General features: G+C 39.4%; 1 protein-coding gene across 1 annotated transcript in view; it reads left to right on the top strand.

Moving 5' to 3' along the window:
• CRYL1 (crystallin lambda 1) overlaps positions 1-19,522 on the top strand; it is a 51,346-nt gene that overhangs the window by 5,252 nt on the left and 26,572 nt on the right. The window contains exons 3-4 of the mRNA XM_059466183.1: positions 4,830-4,956; positions 16,941-17,102. Of these exons, the coding sequence (XP_059322166.1) occupies positions 4,830-4,956; positions 16,941-17,102 (289 nt within the window). The remainder of the gene's footprint in view (positions 1-4,829; positions 4,957-16,940; positions 17,103-19,522) is intronic.

Genomic DNA, 19,522 nt, shown 5'->3' with positions numbered 1-19,522 from the left:
ACTCCAGATGTGCCTCATCAGGGCAGAGGAGACATCCGGAGCAGGATCTCCTCCCTTGACCTGCTGGCACTCCTCTTCCTAATACATCCCAGGATCCCACTGGCCTTCTTGGCCACAAGGACACTGCTGGCCAAGACAGCTTGGTGTCCACCAGGACCCCCAGGTCCTTCTCCAAGAGCTGCTTTCCAGCAGGTCACCCCCAGCCTGTGCTGGTGCCTGGGGTTATTCCTCCCCAGGTGTAGAACTCTGCATTTGCCTTTGTTGAATTCCAGACAGTTCCTCTCTGCCCTTCTCTCCAACCTGTCAAAGTCCTTCTGAAGGGCTGCACGGACATTTGGGGCCACTCCTCCCAGTTCAGTGTCATTGGTGAACTTGCTGAGGAGGCACCTGCCCCTTCATCCAAGTCATTGATAGGTTCAAGGCAAGTTCAGTTGAGTTCAAGGCAGGTTTTGCCTCTTACATAAGATGATCTTAACTTATAATTAACTTGTGTATTTTGGCTACTGTAACACCAGTTAAAAAGCCTAGTTTCAGGAAAACATAGTTTTCGTGACAAGAATACAAAGCTACACAGTTTCTTCAACCACTGCTTTAATGATTGATCATATCTTGATAGATACAAACTTCTTTGCACTCATTTCATAGCACACAACCTGCAGTAAATCACAGTGATTTACTGATGTGGTACTTGTGTAAGAGCTGGAGCTTGAGCAGGTAATGCATGCTAACAGGAGAGCAGCAAGGGGATATCTGTCTGATAGAGCCAGCTGGTGACTGGTTCTCTGAAACTGATGTAATTTGCTTTCCTTTTTCCCTCCAAATAGCAAATAGCTTTAGGGAAGTTTTTAGGCTTAGGGGTTTTGTGGCTTATTTTGTTTTAGTATTGGAACATATTTATTCCACTCTGGTCTGCAGTCCACAAACTTTTAGAGTATGGAGGTATGACTTACTGGGGAGAAACTAAAGTGTGCAGATGACTATTTGTAGTTTCCCTTTTCCAAATAAAAAGGGGTTTGAGTAGTAAGCAACACTCACTTTACTTCTAAAAGGAGATGTTACTTCTGTGAGGGCAGAAGTGGTACTTAATTATTTTATGTTGTTGCCTTTTAGTCCATTAATCCAGAAGTCATTGCCTTTTATATAAATTCAGAACATCTCAGTGTCTGCTCTAATGGAACAACCTTTTGTTCTGATGAAGAAACAAACTAATGAACACCCTTATACCACACAGGACCTACTGAATGCATGCTCTAGTAGCCTGCCTTGGGAAATGTAATTTTTCATATCCAGCGCGCTTTTTTTCTGCATCGGTGTGATTCTGGTTTGAATGTAAGGTTGCTAAATTTTGAAATAATGAGAATTAGAAAAACAAGTGTGCTATTCCTGAAAGTAGTCCTAAAACATAGGATGCAGAAATACTTTAGTGCATGCCCCTCTGCAAAAAATAAATTTATGGTTCTTGAAATACATAAACTTTTCTAAGTAGTTACTGTGCTATTGTTTTAAACATAATTATTCTGCTGATAAAGACTGATTAATTACCAGGCTTGCTGGTTTAGTCTTCCAGTCTGTCTTATGGACTGCTTTGTTGTATTGGTACTGTATATATATCAAGGGCAAAATGCAGCTTGGCTTAGGTCTTCTTTGATAGTTTTATCTATCTCCTTTAAGGGGAGAGTCATCTTCTAAATAGATGATTCTTTTCAGAACACAGTTTGATATTGAGTGCCTGATGCTGGCACATCGAGCTTGTGCTAAATTGTAAGCTTGACTCTACCTTTTGATTTTATCTCTGCCCACTCACCATTGCCAAAAGTGCAATTAACTAGCTAGGCAAAACTGCTTCACTTGCAGAACTAACTAGAGAACATATTGATAGGCTTTGGAAGGGGATAGAGTCCTTCTTAAAAAGGTTCTGTCTGACTGTTCTGTCTGACTGAGATGAAATACCTCCAAAAGGACATGTTGTTTTTTCACCTCATTCCTGTGTGGTAGCCAGTGCCCATGGCAGCTGGAACAAATTATTTCAGTAAGGGTGATTTGTGTAATGACTAAAGTTGTGTTTTGAGAAGAGTTTGGTATGCAGAGTAACAGGTTGTCCAAGGAGTCAGTAAAATCTCCTTTCCTGAAAGCTTTCAGGCTTGGCTACACAAAACCTACTTGGTGTTTTCTGTTTCGGGCTAAAGATGAGTGATGTTTTGGTTTGTTCTCACCATGCCAACTACCCTCTCATTTATCAGACACCACTGACTGCTGAATAGTTCTAGTCTCTGGACAACAGCAGCTGGCTGAACTTGTGAAGAACAGGGCTGGTGTTTTCTTCTCTTCCTTCCCTACTTGTTAGTGTGAGCAGTGTGGTTGTGATTAAGCAGCCTTATTTCTAGTAAGTATTTGCTGGTTGCAACCATGTGTGCTGAATACAAGTGCCCAGTAGTGGCTGTGGATAAAGGTGAAGAAAGTGGGATGTGAACAAGATGAGTTAAGTGTTAGCATTGCTTTCAGGGTCCTTCTGTAAAGACTTTTAGAGTAGGGTTTGTAAGCAGAAGCATTTTATGTGATTGGGAGTGTTCCTGTAGATTGGATGTCTTATCCTGAAGCAAATACTAGCCCAGTTCCCAGAATAGTGCTGACATGGGCAGACAGGTACAACAGTAAAACTCTGGAGGTAGTTGAAGCATAAGCTCAGAAAGGAAATAGTATTTTCTTATTGATGTGAATTCTTCATTCTTCAAAGACCTTACAGGTGAAACTCTGTGCTGCACATACAATCCAGCTGCAGAGTGAAGCTGTGGATATGGCTGCAGTGATCGCAGTCTAAGGTCATCCTAGGGACCAAAATTTCACCCCAAAAAAATTTAGGCTGTCTTCATTACAAAGTCATCCAGTAGAGGTCAGTGGTGCACTGCTCTATGTACAAACCTTTGTGTCTTATGTATGGTAAGTATCAGGGAACACTGGTTTCCCACAGTTCTACAGCAATCTAATACCCCATGGGAATATAATGGTGGTTTAGTGCTTGAAAGACTAAAATTTGTTTGTGGAACAAAGCAACCAGAATGGCTACAAGTAGATTGACAAAGGGTGCAAAAAATTTCCCAGGAGGGAAAGCCAAAACTGAAGTAATGCATATATTTCCTACTCCATGTTTTAACTGACTTAAATGCATGGCTAACATGAAGATTGGTTATGTTAATAGGAATGCTCTTTGTTTAGGAATTAAAATCAGTCCAGCCTCAAATTCCAAAGATGAAGGTGGTAGTTTTGAAGGTTAACTAAGAAATTATATTCTGAGTGCACAGTGTATTGTTAGTGATTTGTGACAGAAAAGCAGAAATGCAGAATGGTTATCACTGGCACAGAAGGGAAGATATGAAAGAGGAGATGGGTGCTGCAAGGGGAAGAAAAATAGAAGCTGGATCACTTAGTCTATGACTCCAGCTTTTTTGAATCCCTTAGTCACCAGTCATGTACTGTAATTTTTGAGAACCTAGGAGAATAAGACAAATGTAGTATTGCAATGAAAGTGAACAAGAACTTCACCCTCTTCTTCAAAGAAGGAAGTAATTCTGGTAGGATCTCCTAAAATGTAACTTTTGTTTTGTATGTGTTTTACTGGGCAAAAGCACCTGGGAAATGAAGTTCTAATGAATGGATTGTAAAGACCTTTTGAATTATTCATCTTGCCTCACAAGGTGTGAGGGAGCCAGAAGTTTGGATTCTGTAGCTTAGGGCACCTGTTTCTTTTCAGATGAAGCACTGGCACCTTTAGTGCTAGAAGCCTTAAGTGTTGGATGAAGTTTCTGTCCAGCATGCTGTACATTCCCTGTGACCTAGGGAAAGGGAGCTGAAGATCCCTGTTTCCTATTCTTTGCCATAAATTGCTTAAGAAGTAGAAGTCTGTGCTTTTCAGCCATCTATTTGCCATGTCCTTAATTAAGTTGGTAGGAAGAATAAAGGATTTTTTCTTTTTCCTGCTGCTATTCATTAGGTCAATTTCCCCACGTATTCATGAGGATCAGCAGTTTTTGCTGAATAATAACCAACAGCTTAGAGGAGTTCTGTCTTGAAACTGATGAAAACTGAACCAATTTAACCATGATAAAGACTACATCAAGGAGCTTTAGGTTGATTGTGATCAGACAGATTAATCCCACCTAATTTCTGTGGCCATTGTTCCTCTAAGCAGTTTATAATGGTTTTGAAAAATGGCTTACTTGTTCTGGATGTTTGAGGGCTTCAAACTATAGAGACTTTTTCTGAAGAAGTGGCATGTCCAGTCCCAGCCAGGGTGTGTACTTGAGCATTCATTTCAAGTTTAGTAACTATTTAAAATTTTCAACACTTGTTCTGTAGTCATTAAAAAAACATCAAAATGTAGGTTTGGTTTTTATGAAGGACTCTTGCCTGTATCAAATATATTTCTTTATTTCTATACTAGTAAAGAGGTTTTCCTACAGTGCGGCTTTGTAGCAAAAGAGCTGTTTGTAAAACGAGATGAAGTTTATAAAAGGGACCTTGCTTGCCATTAAATATGAGCCAAAAAACCCTCTTGCTGATTGTGCATCAGTTAAAACAAATTTGAAGTGGTCACCATCTGACATCTAGGTGTAGATCTTGGAGCTGTCTGTGCTTGAAGAGAAGAAAAACCTTTGATAAGATGGGGGAGGAAGGAGAAATTATTGCAATGAACCTTTATATTTTTGAATAGAGATGTGAGCAGTGGCATAACAAATAGTGTAGAACATGGTTTGTTAAGAAGGTTTTTTAAAAAATTGATGGTGGCTGAACAATGATAACGTGTTTAAATGTGTCTATGTTGTTTCCGTCAGCAAACAAATGAAAGAGATGGAGAAGTCGGGAGTCCTGAAAGGAGCTTTGAGTGTGGAGCAGCAGTTGGCTCTCATTAGTGTTTGTACAGACCTGAAGGCAGCAGTAGAGGGTGCTACTTTCATTCAGGTAAGCAAAGATTTGCTAGCTCATGGCAAATTGTTCAGAAAGGTGATTAAAAGCTGTGCTACACAGTAGGTGGGCACTGGAGAGTTCAACAGCATGACCCCATAAGAATATAGTCATGCTTGTTAAAGTTCTTTCTAGCCTGATGGTATTCTGGTGTGGGAGATCATGCCTCTTTGCAGAATTTTTAGCACTAGAGTCTTTGCAAGTTTATTCTGAGTTATGGGGGGAGAGGCTGGCAGCTAAGCTGGGAGGGAATCGGTGACCTCCATATATAATAATGACTGTACCTGTTAAAAACATGAATGTAAGGTGAAGGTTGGCAGGACATATTTGGGGGACAGATTGTCATTTAGGGAATGCCACACATTCTAGAGCTGGGTCTAGAATGTAATTTTCCTCTCCATGTACCTAGTGAAGGCAGGGAGTATGACATATGGGATGACTCTTCTGACTGTGAGGGAGTGCTGTAACCAAACACAGCTATCCCAGAATGCTAGAGTATTAAAACCAGGGTTGATACATAGGTTTGAAATCTGTCCTGCTTAGTAAAAGTGGAATGGAGAACAAGCTGAGCTGCTAGGACAGACAGTTTGTGGCTGCTTAATTGTTAATATGCTCACTGGATTGGACATAGTGCAGAGAATAGGCTAATCTGGCATCATTTCTGGGATAAAGTATGAATGTGTTTTCATTAGGATCGGCATCTTCTACCCTAAATGGCTTCCCAGTATTATTCCAGTGTTGGATCCTTAGCTGTCTCTACATGGATTTGTGCTGCACTCTCATTTACAGCTTACACTGTTTCAGACTGTAAATTCCCAGTCTGATCACCTGCAACATAACCCTAATAACAAACTGAACTGAAAAGAGCACAGACTTCCACACCTTTATTCCTCCCAATTTGATGAAGTGAGGAGGATAGAATGGGAGGCATGGCAAAGCCTCATGCAGAAGTCAAGGTGTGAATGTACTCTAGCTTTTTACAGTGGTACACTGCTTTGTGTTCACTCCTTTTCTTCATAGCATGAAACTATATATTCACCCCTTACTCTTAAGAGTATCTTGCTCTTTAGTCACTAGCGAGCTCGAAACTTGTTAGTTTGCAGTATTGTGTTCATGCATGTATTGCCTATTTGTACTGAATTTAATTTGCAAATATATAGTCCAATCACTCAGTCTTGTAAACAACTTCTGCAAATGCTTGTGCTTGTAATAATATGGCCAACTTAAATTTCATGAGCTAACTTACAGGTCATTTATGAATGGATGTAACAAAGGGCACAGCTGTCTGTGAAACAGCACTGGCCAGCCTATTCCAGTGAGTAAGAACTGACTGTTCTTCCTACCTTTTGCTTGTGAAGGCTGTCTTCTTGTTTCCAGTATTCTCATAGTTCTTCTTGTTTTCTTTTGCTGTTTCAAGCATTTCTTACTACCTGGTATAGCCATATAGTGTCCTTACTTTCTCCTGTATGCTGCCTGTAAGGATCTGATCCTTCTTAGTGCCAACTTTGTATCTCTTTAGCATTCTGACTTCTATTTTATCATCTTATTTTGAACTAAAGCTAGCTGTGATGACGTTCTTGAGTCTTGTTGCTCTGGCAGGGATGTTGAGTTCTGGTATGCTATTGGTCCCATGAGAGAGGGTCTTTGACAAAATCTTAAGATTTTTGAATAAAGTCTTGCATGCAACATCAGATTAAAATCAAGGTCCCGCCACTATCAGTTCATTTACAAAATGGGCATTGGGCAAATATTGCAAAATCAAAGTAATTTTCTGTTAGAAGGAGCCTGTGGAACTCATTTGGCCCAACCCATTGCAGGACCAACTTGCATCAGCTTGCATAGAATTTGTGCAGTTGAGTTTTGGGTAAGCACTTCTGGTCTCTCTGGGTAACGTGTTACAATGTTTGATTACTGTCATTGCAACTTTTCCCTAATATCTAATTAGAAGTCTCCTGTTGCAACTTCAGTCTGTTGCCTGCTGTCCTACCAGCCTGCACCTCAGAGAACCTGGGTGTTCCTTTCAGGTAGCTGAATTCAGTGGTGTTGTGTTGGTAGTCTCCAAACAACAACAGTGTACCTGGGGTAACTGCAGCTTTCTAGCACTATTTTATGTTCCCTTAGTCTTCTTGATGTCTCTAAACATGTAGTATTTAGTATATCAATAAAAAGAAACAAAATAGCTGCAATATGCCCATGGATAACATGTGAAAACATGGTTGGCACTATTTGTATCAGGTCTCCAAACTATAGCATTAAAGTTTAGCTTTATTCAAAGTCTTAACAAATGCACAATGGAAGTGGGCAGGCAACTTATTTCAAATAGACTTTAATTTTATCTTAAAGGAGGGTGGTGGAATAGAATGAAACAATCTAGGCTCACAGCCTTATTTCAGCAGTGAGTAGACTACTTTATGACTGAACCATGTTACATTTAAGAAATGCTGCTTAGTGCAGCTTTGAATATGGAAGGACAAAATGTACTAATTTTAACTTCTGAGTGCAAGTGTTCTGACTTTTAATTACTTTAAAAATAAAATATTGGTTGCATTAATCTTAGTCAAATATAGAGAACTCAATTTTCATGCTTAATGATATAACCTACTGCTTAGCTTACTTCAGAATTTTTATGAGAACTCCATTTCTTTACCCTGGATATCAGTTGGTTAAATCTTAACTTCTTTTTAAATCTGGTCTTTGTAGATTAAGTCCACTAAAAGCTTTAAAAACTTCTTGATGTTTGCCCTCCATGAGTAAATTCTTCAGACAGTTGCCTTCCAAGTAGTTATAGGACATAACTTCAAACACAAGGGATAAAAAAATAAAAAAATGGAACTTCCCAAGTTAAATCAGTGAAGATACAAATGGGAAAAAGATGCAAGAGATAATTAGAAGAACTGAGAAGAAAATTTATAACAGTGATGTCTTGAACACTTTAAAAGGTTATATATTCTCTCTCCAGAGCATTTTCATGAAGTAACTTGCCTTGCTTAGCGTGCTTTACATCAACTTCAGAAGGAAATTAGTCTGTGTTTTGCTCTCAACCTAAGTATTCACGTGAGTTCACTTCTCAGAACTTTCCTGTGCAACTTGCAATAAGTGCATAGCCTATAGCATGTAGGTTAATGTATGCTGCAAGTTTTTATATCACTTAAAAGCTTTAATTCTGAAATAACTTTTCCATTAGCTGAAATCTCCATGGAGATAAATTAATGGATATGTTTGTACTAGAATGTTCCTGGTGTGGGACTATCATGGGTGACTTAAATGTTTATTATTTTTGTGCTCTTAGCTTTCCTGCATAAATACATGATTACATTTGTTTTCTGTCTTTATGTGACTATTGGGTACTGAACATCTTAGTTCTCCTTTGAGTATTAAAACCAGATTTTAGTGGACATGTGTCTAGTTCATAAATAAGATAAATTGAAAGAAGTGCACCACTTGTATGATCTTTTACCACAACACTAGTAAGACAAAACCAAAGGTTTTAAATTGAACAATTTACTAACAGAACAATAAAGTTTGCTAGCTGTCAGAGGAAGATTAGATAGCTAACCATTGCTAAGATGTTACTCTCAACGCCTGAGCTGCTGTGTATTTTGGTGACTTGTGAGGGCTGGCTGGGCTGGTTGAAGATGGACACAAAAGGTCACTGAGAGGTGATCTCTGAACCTGTCTGTTGTGCTGTGGCATTGAACAGAACAGACTGGGCAAAAACAGACTGGTGAAGCTTTTAACTTACACCTTTTGTTCTTGAAGTATTTATCCTTTTTACTTTTGAAAGAACTCTGCCTAAAAGCCTTAGAACAGTATCTTCATTTCCTGCCCACCCCTTTAAAAGGTGAGGGTGTTCTGCCCCCTCTCTTCTTCCCCCCATTACACCTGTGCAGGCTGTTGAGCTGGTGATAATGACACTAATAGATTTTCAGCCTGGTATCTTTCAGATGTTGCTTGCTCTTTCATCTTTTCCAGTTAGACATATTTTTAAAAACAGTGTTAACAGCTTTCAGAAAGTCTGGTGGTGCCTTCAGGGTGCAAAATCAGCATTGACTTTGGAGCTTTGTAAACCAGTATCTTGTGTCTCTGGTCATAGAAGTTAGTTTTTGACTGTCTCTTACCAGTTTCTGCTTGTAACTTTTGTTTGGCTTTCCTGATATCTTTCAAGAACCCTTTTACTTCTGGGGATGAGGGAATGTCTGCAGACAGTGGGTGAAGATATCTTCAGCTGCCCTGAGCTCATAGGCTGGAAGACCGTACTGTTTTGGAGGCTCTGTTAGTCACAGATCTCTGTGAAAACAAAACTGCTGGCAGGCAGAGTGTGCAAGCATTGCAGTAACATGGCTTCTTCTGAACTGAGCCCTGGACAGACAAACATGGGTCTGTTTGCTCTCAGCTGGGCAAATGTAACCTTAGGCCTGGCTTTACCCTACAGAGCTTATACATTGGCCTGAGGCACCAGAAGTTCTGTTTTGGCTTTTGAGAACAGGTTTTAGGCATGGGACTTGACTTGCTGTCTTTGTAGAAGTTTTGAGAAAATTCTTTCTAATTTTAAAGGTTTAAATGATCAGATCTTAAAGACTTGCTGTAAAACATTTTATGAAGTCAGTGTCTGAGTTGAACTGAAAGATGATGTTTAGGTAAACAGCTTGCCAGTGTCACTGTAGTAGTGCTGCTGCTGAATGGACTTACGTCCTTCCAAGGTTTTTAACATTTATTTCCCATCTATTCTATGCATATAGCAGCTGATGTCATCTACCATTACAGTCTTGAATATGGTTTTGGTCCTTGTTTCAGGAAGCTGTCATTGCCAAAACTGTCATCCTGCCTGACAACTATTCTCTTCCATTGCTCCCTAGTCCCTTTTCTGGGGTGGTGTTGTGTTTCCATTGCCTTTCCTAGATCACTTTCCCTATTTTTCAGGGTGGATGAGATCAGGGTAGAGAAAAACAGAAAATCTAGTACTTTGAGAGAAGATGTAGGGAGGAGGAGGTCAGTCAACTACTTTGAGATCTTATTGCCCTTTCCTGAGGGAACAAAAAGGATCTTCAACTGTCGCAGCCTGATCAACTTGTCTGCCTTTTGAAAGTTTTGTTGGATATGTGAACATCATGGAAAATGATGGATCATTTCATGCCATGATACTAACAGGAGATGAAGCAAACTTGTCTTCATTTGCTGTATTTGCTTTAAACAAAAAAAAAACAGCCAAAAAGCCTCTCACAGAAACCCCTCAAACCCTCCCAAATTTGTGTGATTTTGGAAAATGTAGTTCTGAAAACTAGTACCTCCACAAATCCTGTTTTTTTCTGCTGAAGGTTGAAAGGACACTTGTAATTCGGTCATTTATTCTGAACAGTATAAAATGGCAGTAACTTGATATTTTTATTGGTCAGATTCTTTAGAGAGTATGTTTATGAAATGTAGGAAAGTACAAAATGTTTCCATCCAAGTGCTGGATTTCACCTCCATGTTTACTTGCACAGTATCTTGCAGTCAACAGTCTTTCATGTCACTCAAGAGGTAGTGATTCATGAAGCATCAGATTTCACACTCATATGAGCTCATATGTTCAAGACAAATAAGAAGTTATCACTCCAGATCAAAAGTGATTTATAGCCCTAAGTTATTTTTTTAAATTAGGTTAGCCTGAAAGTGCTGGTGCCTTTACCTGATCTTTTATGACTGCTTTTACAAGAAGTTTCTTTATCTAGTGATGAGACCAAAGGCAGGCAGGATCAGTCATACCTAGACAACTGTCTGTCAAAAATGTGTTAACCTGTTCTTAAAATTCTCTTGTGGTGTGATTCCTTCTCCTCCCATGTTCAGCATTTTGCTCCAGTGCATACATAACTCATCAAAAGTCTATGACTGAAGGTCTGGGATGGGAAATTCACATGCCTGTACTTTTTTCATATTTTTTATAATTGTGTCACATGGTGATAACATGGCATTCCCATGCCTAAAAAACAGCTAGTCTGCTTTTCAGTTAAAGGAGCTTCTGCCCTTATGATGCCTTTGTACCCTTGGTTTACAGGATAGCAGTAGTTAGTAAGATAGTTCAGGTTCAAAATAAAAGTCTTGGTTGTCAAGGTTGTATGGCTTGGTTTGGACTAACTAGAGTTGGATTACACCTAAGGAGGTTTTTGTTGCAAATGATACTTTTGTTAATGGTTTGGTTTTTGTTCATGAGCTTGAGACCATCTTGGAGGAAGTTGTGTACCCACTTAGTGGAATGAGTGTCTGCTGTGGGAAGAGGACGGACAGGCTGATGAGCTCCTGCTCCCCTGTGTGTATCCCACTGGATTGGGTTTCTGCCTCACACCCAAGTGTTTCAGGAGTTTTTGTGGTGGTTTGTTTTTTGGGTTTTCTTCCCTCCTTCTACCTAATTTTAACTGATCAAAATCTTAACACTGTGCTGAAAGGTGTGCAACAGCCTGGGACCTCCTTTGACAACAGCTCTGTGTGTGTCTCATCTCAAAGCCATGCAAAAGTGTGTGTGCCTCCTACCCAGCTGCTGGCCCTGCCTTTATCCTCAAGGAAGGTAGCAACACTTTACAAAAGGAGACTGAAGTAAATATGTTTTGCCATTACCATCTTTGAAATAACTAATTTTTGTTAGTCACCTTGTCTTAATAATGTCTTGGTATACTGTCAGATGCACATAGTATCTATCTCTAAAGTACCTCAAAATGTGCATCTAAAACTATTTTTGAGGAGAGTCAAGTCAAGTATTTGCATTTGAAATATGTAATGATTTTGAATTTTGTGAAATTACCAGATCTATTCAATGTATTAAATACATATATATTTGAGCTAAGTTCTATTGGCTAACAGTAATATCAGAAGCAAAATTGATACTTCTATTTAATAATTTGTTCTGATATTAAAAATACAGTTTTATGTCTCTGCTTGTTTCACTAGCTGAACTCCCAGCCTCTGCAGTCAAGATGTGATGTTTTTTAATTGCAGGTGGTGTAGTTCCCCAGGTTCATGTGTGTGACTCTTGTTTACTGACTGGAGTGCATTTTAGTGTCTGACGTGGAATACAATAAAAAAAGCACTCAAGTTTCCTTAATAGAAGATGCATCTTCACTTTTCCAGAATGGAGATACACACCTGAACCCTGCAGGAACAGAACAAACCAGCATATCAACACAAAAGCCTAAACAGAAATAGAATAATTAGGACTGAAATACTAATGATATTAGTGAACGTTTTAAACATTCTTTTGCTTAAAATATAATTTGATGTAGATTCAATAAAAAGGTGACAAAAACACAGCAGTCTCTATGCAAGATGGAACAAATGGATGGAATTTTGCTTTGGTAACTTCAGTAACCTCAGCTTTGCCAGTGATATTGGAGGAAAGAGAACTGGTTGTCAAATGGCAGGGCTTAATTTGCAGAGGGCTTATTTTAGCATACATACTTTTTTTAAAGAGGTTTTTACAAGAATCCTTTATTATATTAATTAGGTATGGTAAAATTATAGGGAATAATTGTATTTGACTGTACAGTTGCTATAGATAGCAATTTGAAATCTCTATTTAATTTCATTAAATTTGCAGGTCTCCTTTTCAGGTGTTTTTAATGTCTGTCTTAAACATCATTCAGCTTATGTGTTTAAAAAACCACAGGCCTAAACTTTTTGTAGGTTTATATTAATCAGACTTTGTTTTAGAAATAAAACATTCTCAAGTGACTTGTTAGATTGAAAGTAAAACAATTATGCCTGTCTTTTGCCTGTCTTTTCTGTGAAGTTTTTTCTAGTGAATTATAACTATAGAAGATAATGGAAGTATTTGTAGAAATGTATTAGGCACCAAGCTTTCAGAAAAGCTCCTTTTCTAACATGCAGAACTCTTTGTTTCCTAATCCTGTGAAGTTCTTTATATTCCCACAAAAAGCTGGATATAATGTGGTTCCTGTTGCAGGAGTGCTGACAGTCTGGGTCCAGCTTGTGGGATAGTTTGGTGCTTTGAAAGCTGCTGCTATGGTCTCATTCTGTGAGAGGAGAGGATTGCTGTCACTTGACTCTGGGAACTGTTCTACAGGAATGCCTTAAAAATATCAGCTAAATCACAGCACTGACAAGCTGAGGCTTCTTAAAATGCTGTAAGTTTTATGTGTGTGTAAACAGAGCAGGGGCTTGTGGCACGTTTGGAGATCCTCACTTAACAGCAGAAGATGAGGAGGATTCTTGTTGCAGTCAAAGTAGTCATGGCTCCTAAACAACTTACCTGCTACTTAAAACCTTACTGAATGTACTGGGAAAGGGGAAGTTGCAGAACTCTAGAAAAGAATTTTCAACCTCAGTTGGCAAGGGCACAGGGTGCTCTTGCTATAGCAGCTGTAGCATGGCAGTGAAATGCAACTCTTGGGGGTTAGGTGGTACAAGACAAAGGTGAATAGCTGTGGGAGGGGAATAGGGTGTTTCTTGCTCTCTCTTGGGTTGATTGAGGATCCAGTTGAGAACTTTTGGGTCAGTATTAGAAGGACCATCAATATGGGAGACTTTGTGGTAGATGTCTGCTATGGACCACTTGATTGGGAAGAAAAGGCCTTCTTCAGAAACCTCACATTCACAGGCCTCTGTCTTCATGATGGGGCTTCAACCACATCAATGTCTGCTGGAGGGACAGCACAGGAGAGCACAAAGAATTCAGAAGGATTGTGGAATATGTTCATGGTAACTTTAACACAGGTGGTTGAGGATTTGAAGAGAGGACATGTTGTGGTGGACCTCACAAACAATGAAGAACTGGTTGGAGATCTGAAGGTCATGGAGAAGTCTTGATTATAGTGACCATGAGATGGTGAAGTTGGGGATCCTTGAGAGGAGAAGCAAGACAAAAACTGGGATTACAGCCCTAGACTTCAAGAGGGACAACTTTGGCTGGTTGGGCCAAAATCTACTTGGAAGAGTCCCGTGGTATGGGATAGACTCCTGCAATGAAGGTGGGTCTAGGAGAGCTCAAGGCAGATCTGTCCTCACTTGCAGGAATGCATATATTATCATAAACCTTCATATTAAGATTGCCAGGGAAGAAAGACTTTCTTGTTTATGTTTTGAATTTGCACCAGACAGCCTCTAGTCAGGAGGTAGGAATTCACTGTTGTGCAGTTGTAGCTTTCAAACTTCTTTATTCAGTGATTCCTAATGCTGATGACTACCATCAAACTCCATACTTGTTATTGGGAAGGCTTGATGCTGCTCCCTGTGACAGCAGCTCCAGATGATCTTACAGAAAAGTGCCTTGCTTGTTGCTGAGTGGCTGCTAATCTCTGACCTTCTGCATAGTTTAAATATCTGGCTTTCCTCTTATACTGCTTGTGTAGGATGTCTACTTATTTTAGACCATACCACTGGGTTGCAGGGCTTTGCTTCAGGCCATATTTTCTTTCTTTTGCCTCCCAGTAGTAATAAATGCTTAATTTACAGCAGTAATTCTCATTGATAGTATAAGGAAAAGTTATTTTGCAAGATAGTGTTTTGGGGAGTGTTTTCCTAGAAGTTACAGAGGAGTTGCTATCTTGGCTTATTTGAGAATGGCTGGGAAGAACCTGGGGAGATGCCAGCACTTAAATATAGGAAAATAAAGTTGTGCATTTAGATGAGCGTGGATGAATGTGGGAGCACAGATGGTGGGTGGCATGGTGAGAAAGGCCTATACAAAAACACAGAGACACTGGATTTAAACAGATGAAACTCACTGGCTGTACACTCCATGTACAGGGGTTGTGTCATGTGAGTGCAGTTTCTTATTTAGGGACGACTAGACCTCAATCACCATGTGGTGTATCAGTTAGCAAGGGAGGAAGTCTAGCGTGTGTTTATGTAGTTCTTTACTGGTTCAAGTAGCTGTGGTGTGTTCTCTGAACATGTATTTGAATAGTGAAATTCCTATTACATCTAAGCCTTTAATTCAACACTTCCAGGAGATGGGTTTTAAAAATTAACAGCTGTCATGTTCTGATCAGGCTCTTAAGAGATGTTTAATAAAGTTTAAATTGGAAGCCAGATTTGTAGCAACCTTAGGTGACCAGGCCTTGGAATAAAGCTTTACTGTTCTCTGCAAGTGAGAAGTATGATCTTCCCTAAGAAACGGGCACAGAAATATACAGTGTCACTTAAAATGCATAGTGGTGCATGCTGACCTCTTTGCACTGATTCTTTGAGAGAAACTGTGGTGGCTTTAAACCCATATCTTACCCGCTCTCTTTCTGATATTCCCTTTCTCATGGTAAACAGAATAGCTTCAGACCTCTCCAGGCTTCAAAACTGACTGCTAGTGAGGCTCCTGTTTAATGGATTGTTTAGAGCTTAATTTTCCCCCTATTCTTCAGGGAATTGATGTCTCTTAGAAAATAATTGCATGCTTGAGAACAGAAGCTTTATTGCAGTGGTCCAACAACCTGAATACAATTGTGACACTATACAAAATACTCCAAGCAAATGGCCCATTCAGAAACCTTACGTAACCATGGCAGGTTTGAGTTTCCAGCAGATTTGAGTTTGCCTTTTTGATTATCATCTGATGTGAGAGCAGGCTTAGAGTTTCAAGTTCACAAACCTATTCAAAGCACCTCTTTTATTAGCTTGAACAGTATCTGCAGAGTTCTCATCATCTTTGGCTTCACTAAAAGAAACTATTTAAACTTAACCAACAAGCAGGGATTCTGGAACTATGAGCAGAGTATCATTTTGTTTTGATAAGGCTGTCTAATACTTTGGGCTCTATCTGGAGTTCTTAAATGACCATGTTTATCGCTTTTGCATCGTGGAACCTTTAGTACTGTTCCATGCAACTTATTTTTTAAGACTTCAAATTACTTTTAACCCATTTTTTGGTTTAAAACCTCTGGCCCTGGGCATTCTTGCCGCAGAGTCTGTCTGAAGCAGCAGATGTTAAATGTAAATTTTGGATTATATCAAATGTGTAGCCTTTCCCTCTAACCTTGCTGTGTGTAGTTCAACATAACAGAAAGGACAGAATGAAGTACTGGCAGGTAGGAGAAGGTTAGAGTTGGAAAAGAGCAGGTATTTTCTTTGTGTTTTAAAGGGAAGGCTGATGTTTTGCAACTTTGGGAACCTGTTTGGATTTTTTTAAACTCTTCCAAAACCCCTTGGAAACAGGCTGGCCTTCTTCCTTCATTTTCTTCTCATAGGGTAAAGACTTTTCTGTTGCTTGTGGGATCCACTGTAGTTATTATCCCATGTCCTTCTCCTCCCAGACTAGTGGATCTTTGCATGCTGTCCATCAGGCATCTCCTGGAGATAACTTTGGGAATCCTGTGATTGTAGGTTGTGGCTCTTGGCTCACATGTAAAATTTCACACAGTGATGTAGATCTGAATGTGCTCAGTAGCTTTGGTAGGGGTTTTGATAGCATTCATTCTACTTCAGATGGTCTTCAGAAGTCTTTCTCAGTGACTCTCATACTTAAAATGCATAAGTATCTTCATTAATTTCAACTCTAGGAGTTGTTTAAGCAAAGGTTGCAGAGATGTACCTTGGAATCTCCTGCCATAGTTCTGGAGTTTGTAAGTTTTTCTTCCTTTGAGATACACCTATTCATTTCCATCTTGTCTTAGAGAGAATACTGACTTCTATCATGCGAGATACTCTTAAAAAAAAGTGGAGACCAGGTCTTATTCCTCTGTATTGTGTTATCTCCCTGCGTGAGTTAAAGTCTGTATTTTAGACAACACAGAATATTTTCTTTTGCATTAAATCTCCTGTAGGGTGTGGTGGTCCATCTTCTGCTGTACATAAACTCTTGGGCTTTCCATTTCTTCAACTGTGGGAAGATATTTTTGATATTTTTAGTGGCTAACTGTTATATCTAGGCTGATTAAAACAGATGGTTTGTGCTGAATTCCTAAGTGTCAGTCCAGGATGGGATCAGTGAAGTCTGAGATGTACAGATAGATACTATTGAACTACATAACTTCTAATACTGTTTTTTGGTTTTATTCCAGGAATGCACTCCAGAAAATCTGGAACTGAAAAAGAAGATTTTTGGTCAGTTGGATCTTATTGTGGGTGACAGTGTTATCTTGAGCAGCTCAACCTCTTGTCTCTTACCCAGCAAATTGTTCACTGGCCTTAAACACGTTAAGCAGTGCATCGTGTCACATCCTGTAAGTAAGATGGCATGTTTCCTTTTTGTGTTAACTGCAGCCCAAACTCCTTCCTGCCGTCTGAAAGACTCAGAAGGGTGTTTGGGGCTCTTGTGTGCAATTGTTAGTGTGCAGGGCCAATTTTTCAAAAAAGCTGTAGTTTGGTTATTCTGCGAGCAGCAGCACTAATCTACAAAATTGAGAGGATGTAGCATGTTGCATGCTTTTGGATCAAGATATGTTCTGTGTGAGTTGTTGTGCTCATATTGTTGTGTGTTTCTCAAACTAGTGGCTTTCAAAATGTAGGAATTCTATGTTTTGTGTACAAGCTCATAACATTGCTACTTTATTCTTGTGTCATTGTTAGTCTTTTCTAGTATCCTTTCTTAGCTTCTGTTGGGTAACAGTAAGAATCCAAACACTGAGCTTCATGTGCTTGTCAAGCTATATTGATAAAAGACGGGAAATCTAGCCTCCAGTTTCTTCAGACTTGTGATGCAGAAGCAATATTCCTTAATTTCTGAAAGAGGAATTAAGGAATGATGAAAGGGAACAAATTGGACTTGGAGCTGAATTTGCATGCTTCATGACCAACCTGGACAGGGCAGTGATGCAAAAATGGAATGACTGGAGGTTGCAGCAGAACCTCAAAATGGCCAAAGACATTTGTGGGCTTCTGTAGAGGTCTGTTTGGAACTGCCAGGCAGCATCTCTCCTCCACATGGAAGAGCACTTTATCTTGATCGTCACTGGGATTCTTTTTTCCACTATTCAAGAAGGTAATGAATTTGTTAACCCAGTGTTAGTTGGGTGGTCAGCTGATCAGTTAAAGAGGACTGTTGTCATGAAGAGAGGTGCTGCTGTGGTCTCTGCAGTTTGGTAACTACATGATATCTCTCCAGGGCATCCCTCAGAGTGTAAAGTAAATGTAAAGTAAAGTAAATTCCTTGGGCATGCACAAGAGCACAAAAATACAGCGCTGCTTCACTGTAGTGTCTCTACAGCTACCTGTAGCCTCCTGCTGTAATGTCAAAGCATTTGGTCAGTGCCTTTCTGATACACCTCCACCACCACTGTGCCTTGGGGTGCCTGTGTGGCAAGGGGAACAAAAGGCTTGGTTTGTTTTTCTTCTGTATAACAAGTTTTCAATCCCTTTTAATTATAAAAAAGGTCAAATTTCAAAATATGTATCTGTGCCTAGATCTAGCCTTTCTCCAGTCTAAAGTTCAATAGTTTCTTATCTCTTACTTCCAGGGTTGTAGTCTTCTCTAGTGCAAGAGAAGAGATAATGTCTCTGTAACATTTCTATATTAAGTAACTATACAATTTCTTTTTTTTTTAACTGGTTCCTGGCTGCATGATTGTCAGTCTTTGATTTTACTGTACTCTTTCTTACTGTTTTCCCAAGCTGGTCTGTACCAGTTGACTTTGTTTAGTCTGAACTGCAGTCTTTGTAGAAGTGACTCCTGAAACCAGGTTTTATCAGATCTGGGAAGGTGGTCTCTGCATAAACATTTTCTGCATTTCTGTTGTAAGGATATGTATTTTGTCAAAATGAACGCTCTGGAGTACCTTAAAATGTCTAATTGTTCCCAAATGGCTTTGCAGTCCAAATGAGACTGTTTTTGTAGTAATCTCAGCTTCACTCAGCTGTACTGAGTGTACCAAAGAAGCTGTAAAGCACTGTACTCTTCCAGGGGCCTTTCTACATCTGCATCAGGAAACATGCTTGCTTTGTAGAAGTTGTTGGCTTTGGGTGGGTTTTTTTGTTTTGTTTTATTTTTTACTAAGATCTTGAACACAGTAGTAGGATTTGATGGCTGCAGGAAGCAAGCAGCTCTGCAAGACACTGAAAACAAGTGTGGAATTTGATATACCAGAAGAATTAAAAGCTAAAGTTGTAGAGCCTCTGGCATGAGTGAGGGTGTTGAGGTAAAATGAAATGAAGTGCCCAAAGGGCAGAAGCAGTTCATCCCTTTGCTTAACATGGTTCAGTAATTAGAAAAAAAGAATCTCTCAGCACAGCTGTATGACAGAAAAGCACACAATCCTTATGTTACATACAAAACAGATACAGCTGTTCTCTGAAAGCAGTTTCAGGCAATGGATCAATAGGGGTCTGCTGCAGGGTGGTTCTCTTCTCATGTACTGTATAGGCCTGCTAGACCACACAACTAGAAATATGGGGCTAGAGGAGACTGTGCCACTGAGTGAAGTCCCCTGTTGCACAGGAAACCCTGCAGTCAAATAACCTTAAAAAATGATTAAACTCTCTCCAATTATTTTTTTAAGCTCCACTACTGCTGTTAGAAATTGTTTGTGTCTTCTAATTTTTGTTCCAATTTTATTGCTAGTCCATTAAAATTAATATTTATGTTTGTTGACAGCCTTTCTGTAACTTAATTATTTTCAGCATTTTCTTTATTATCTCCTTTCTTAGC

This window comes from Ammospiza nelsoni, chromosome 2, assembly GCF_027579445.1.
Source record: "Ammospiza nelsoni isolate bAmmNel1 chromosome 2, bAmmNel1.pri, whole genome shotgun sequence".
NCBI lineage: Eukaryota > Metazoa > Chordata > Aves > Passeriformes > Passerellidae > Ammospiza > Ammospiza nelsoni.
The sequence above is the reverse complement of the archived record's forward strand: the minus strand, read 5'-3'. Positions and strand labels throughout refer to the sequence as shown.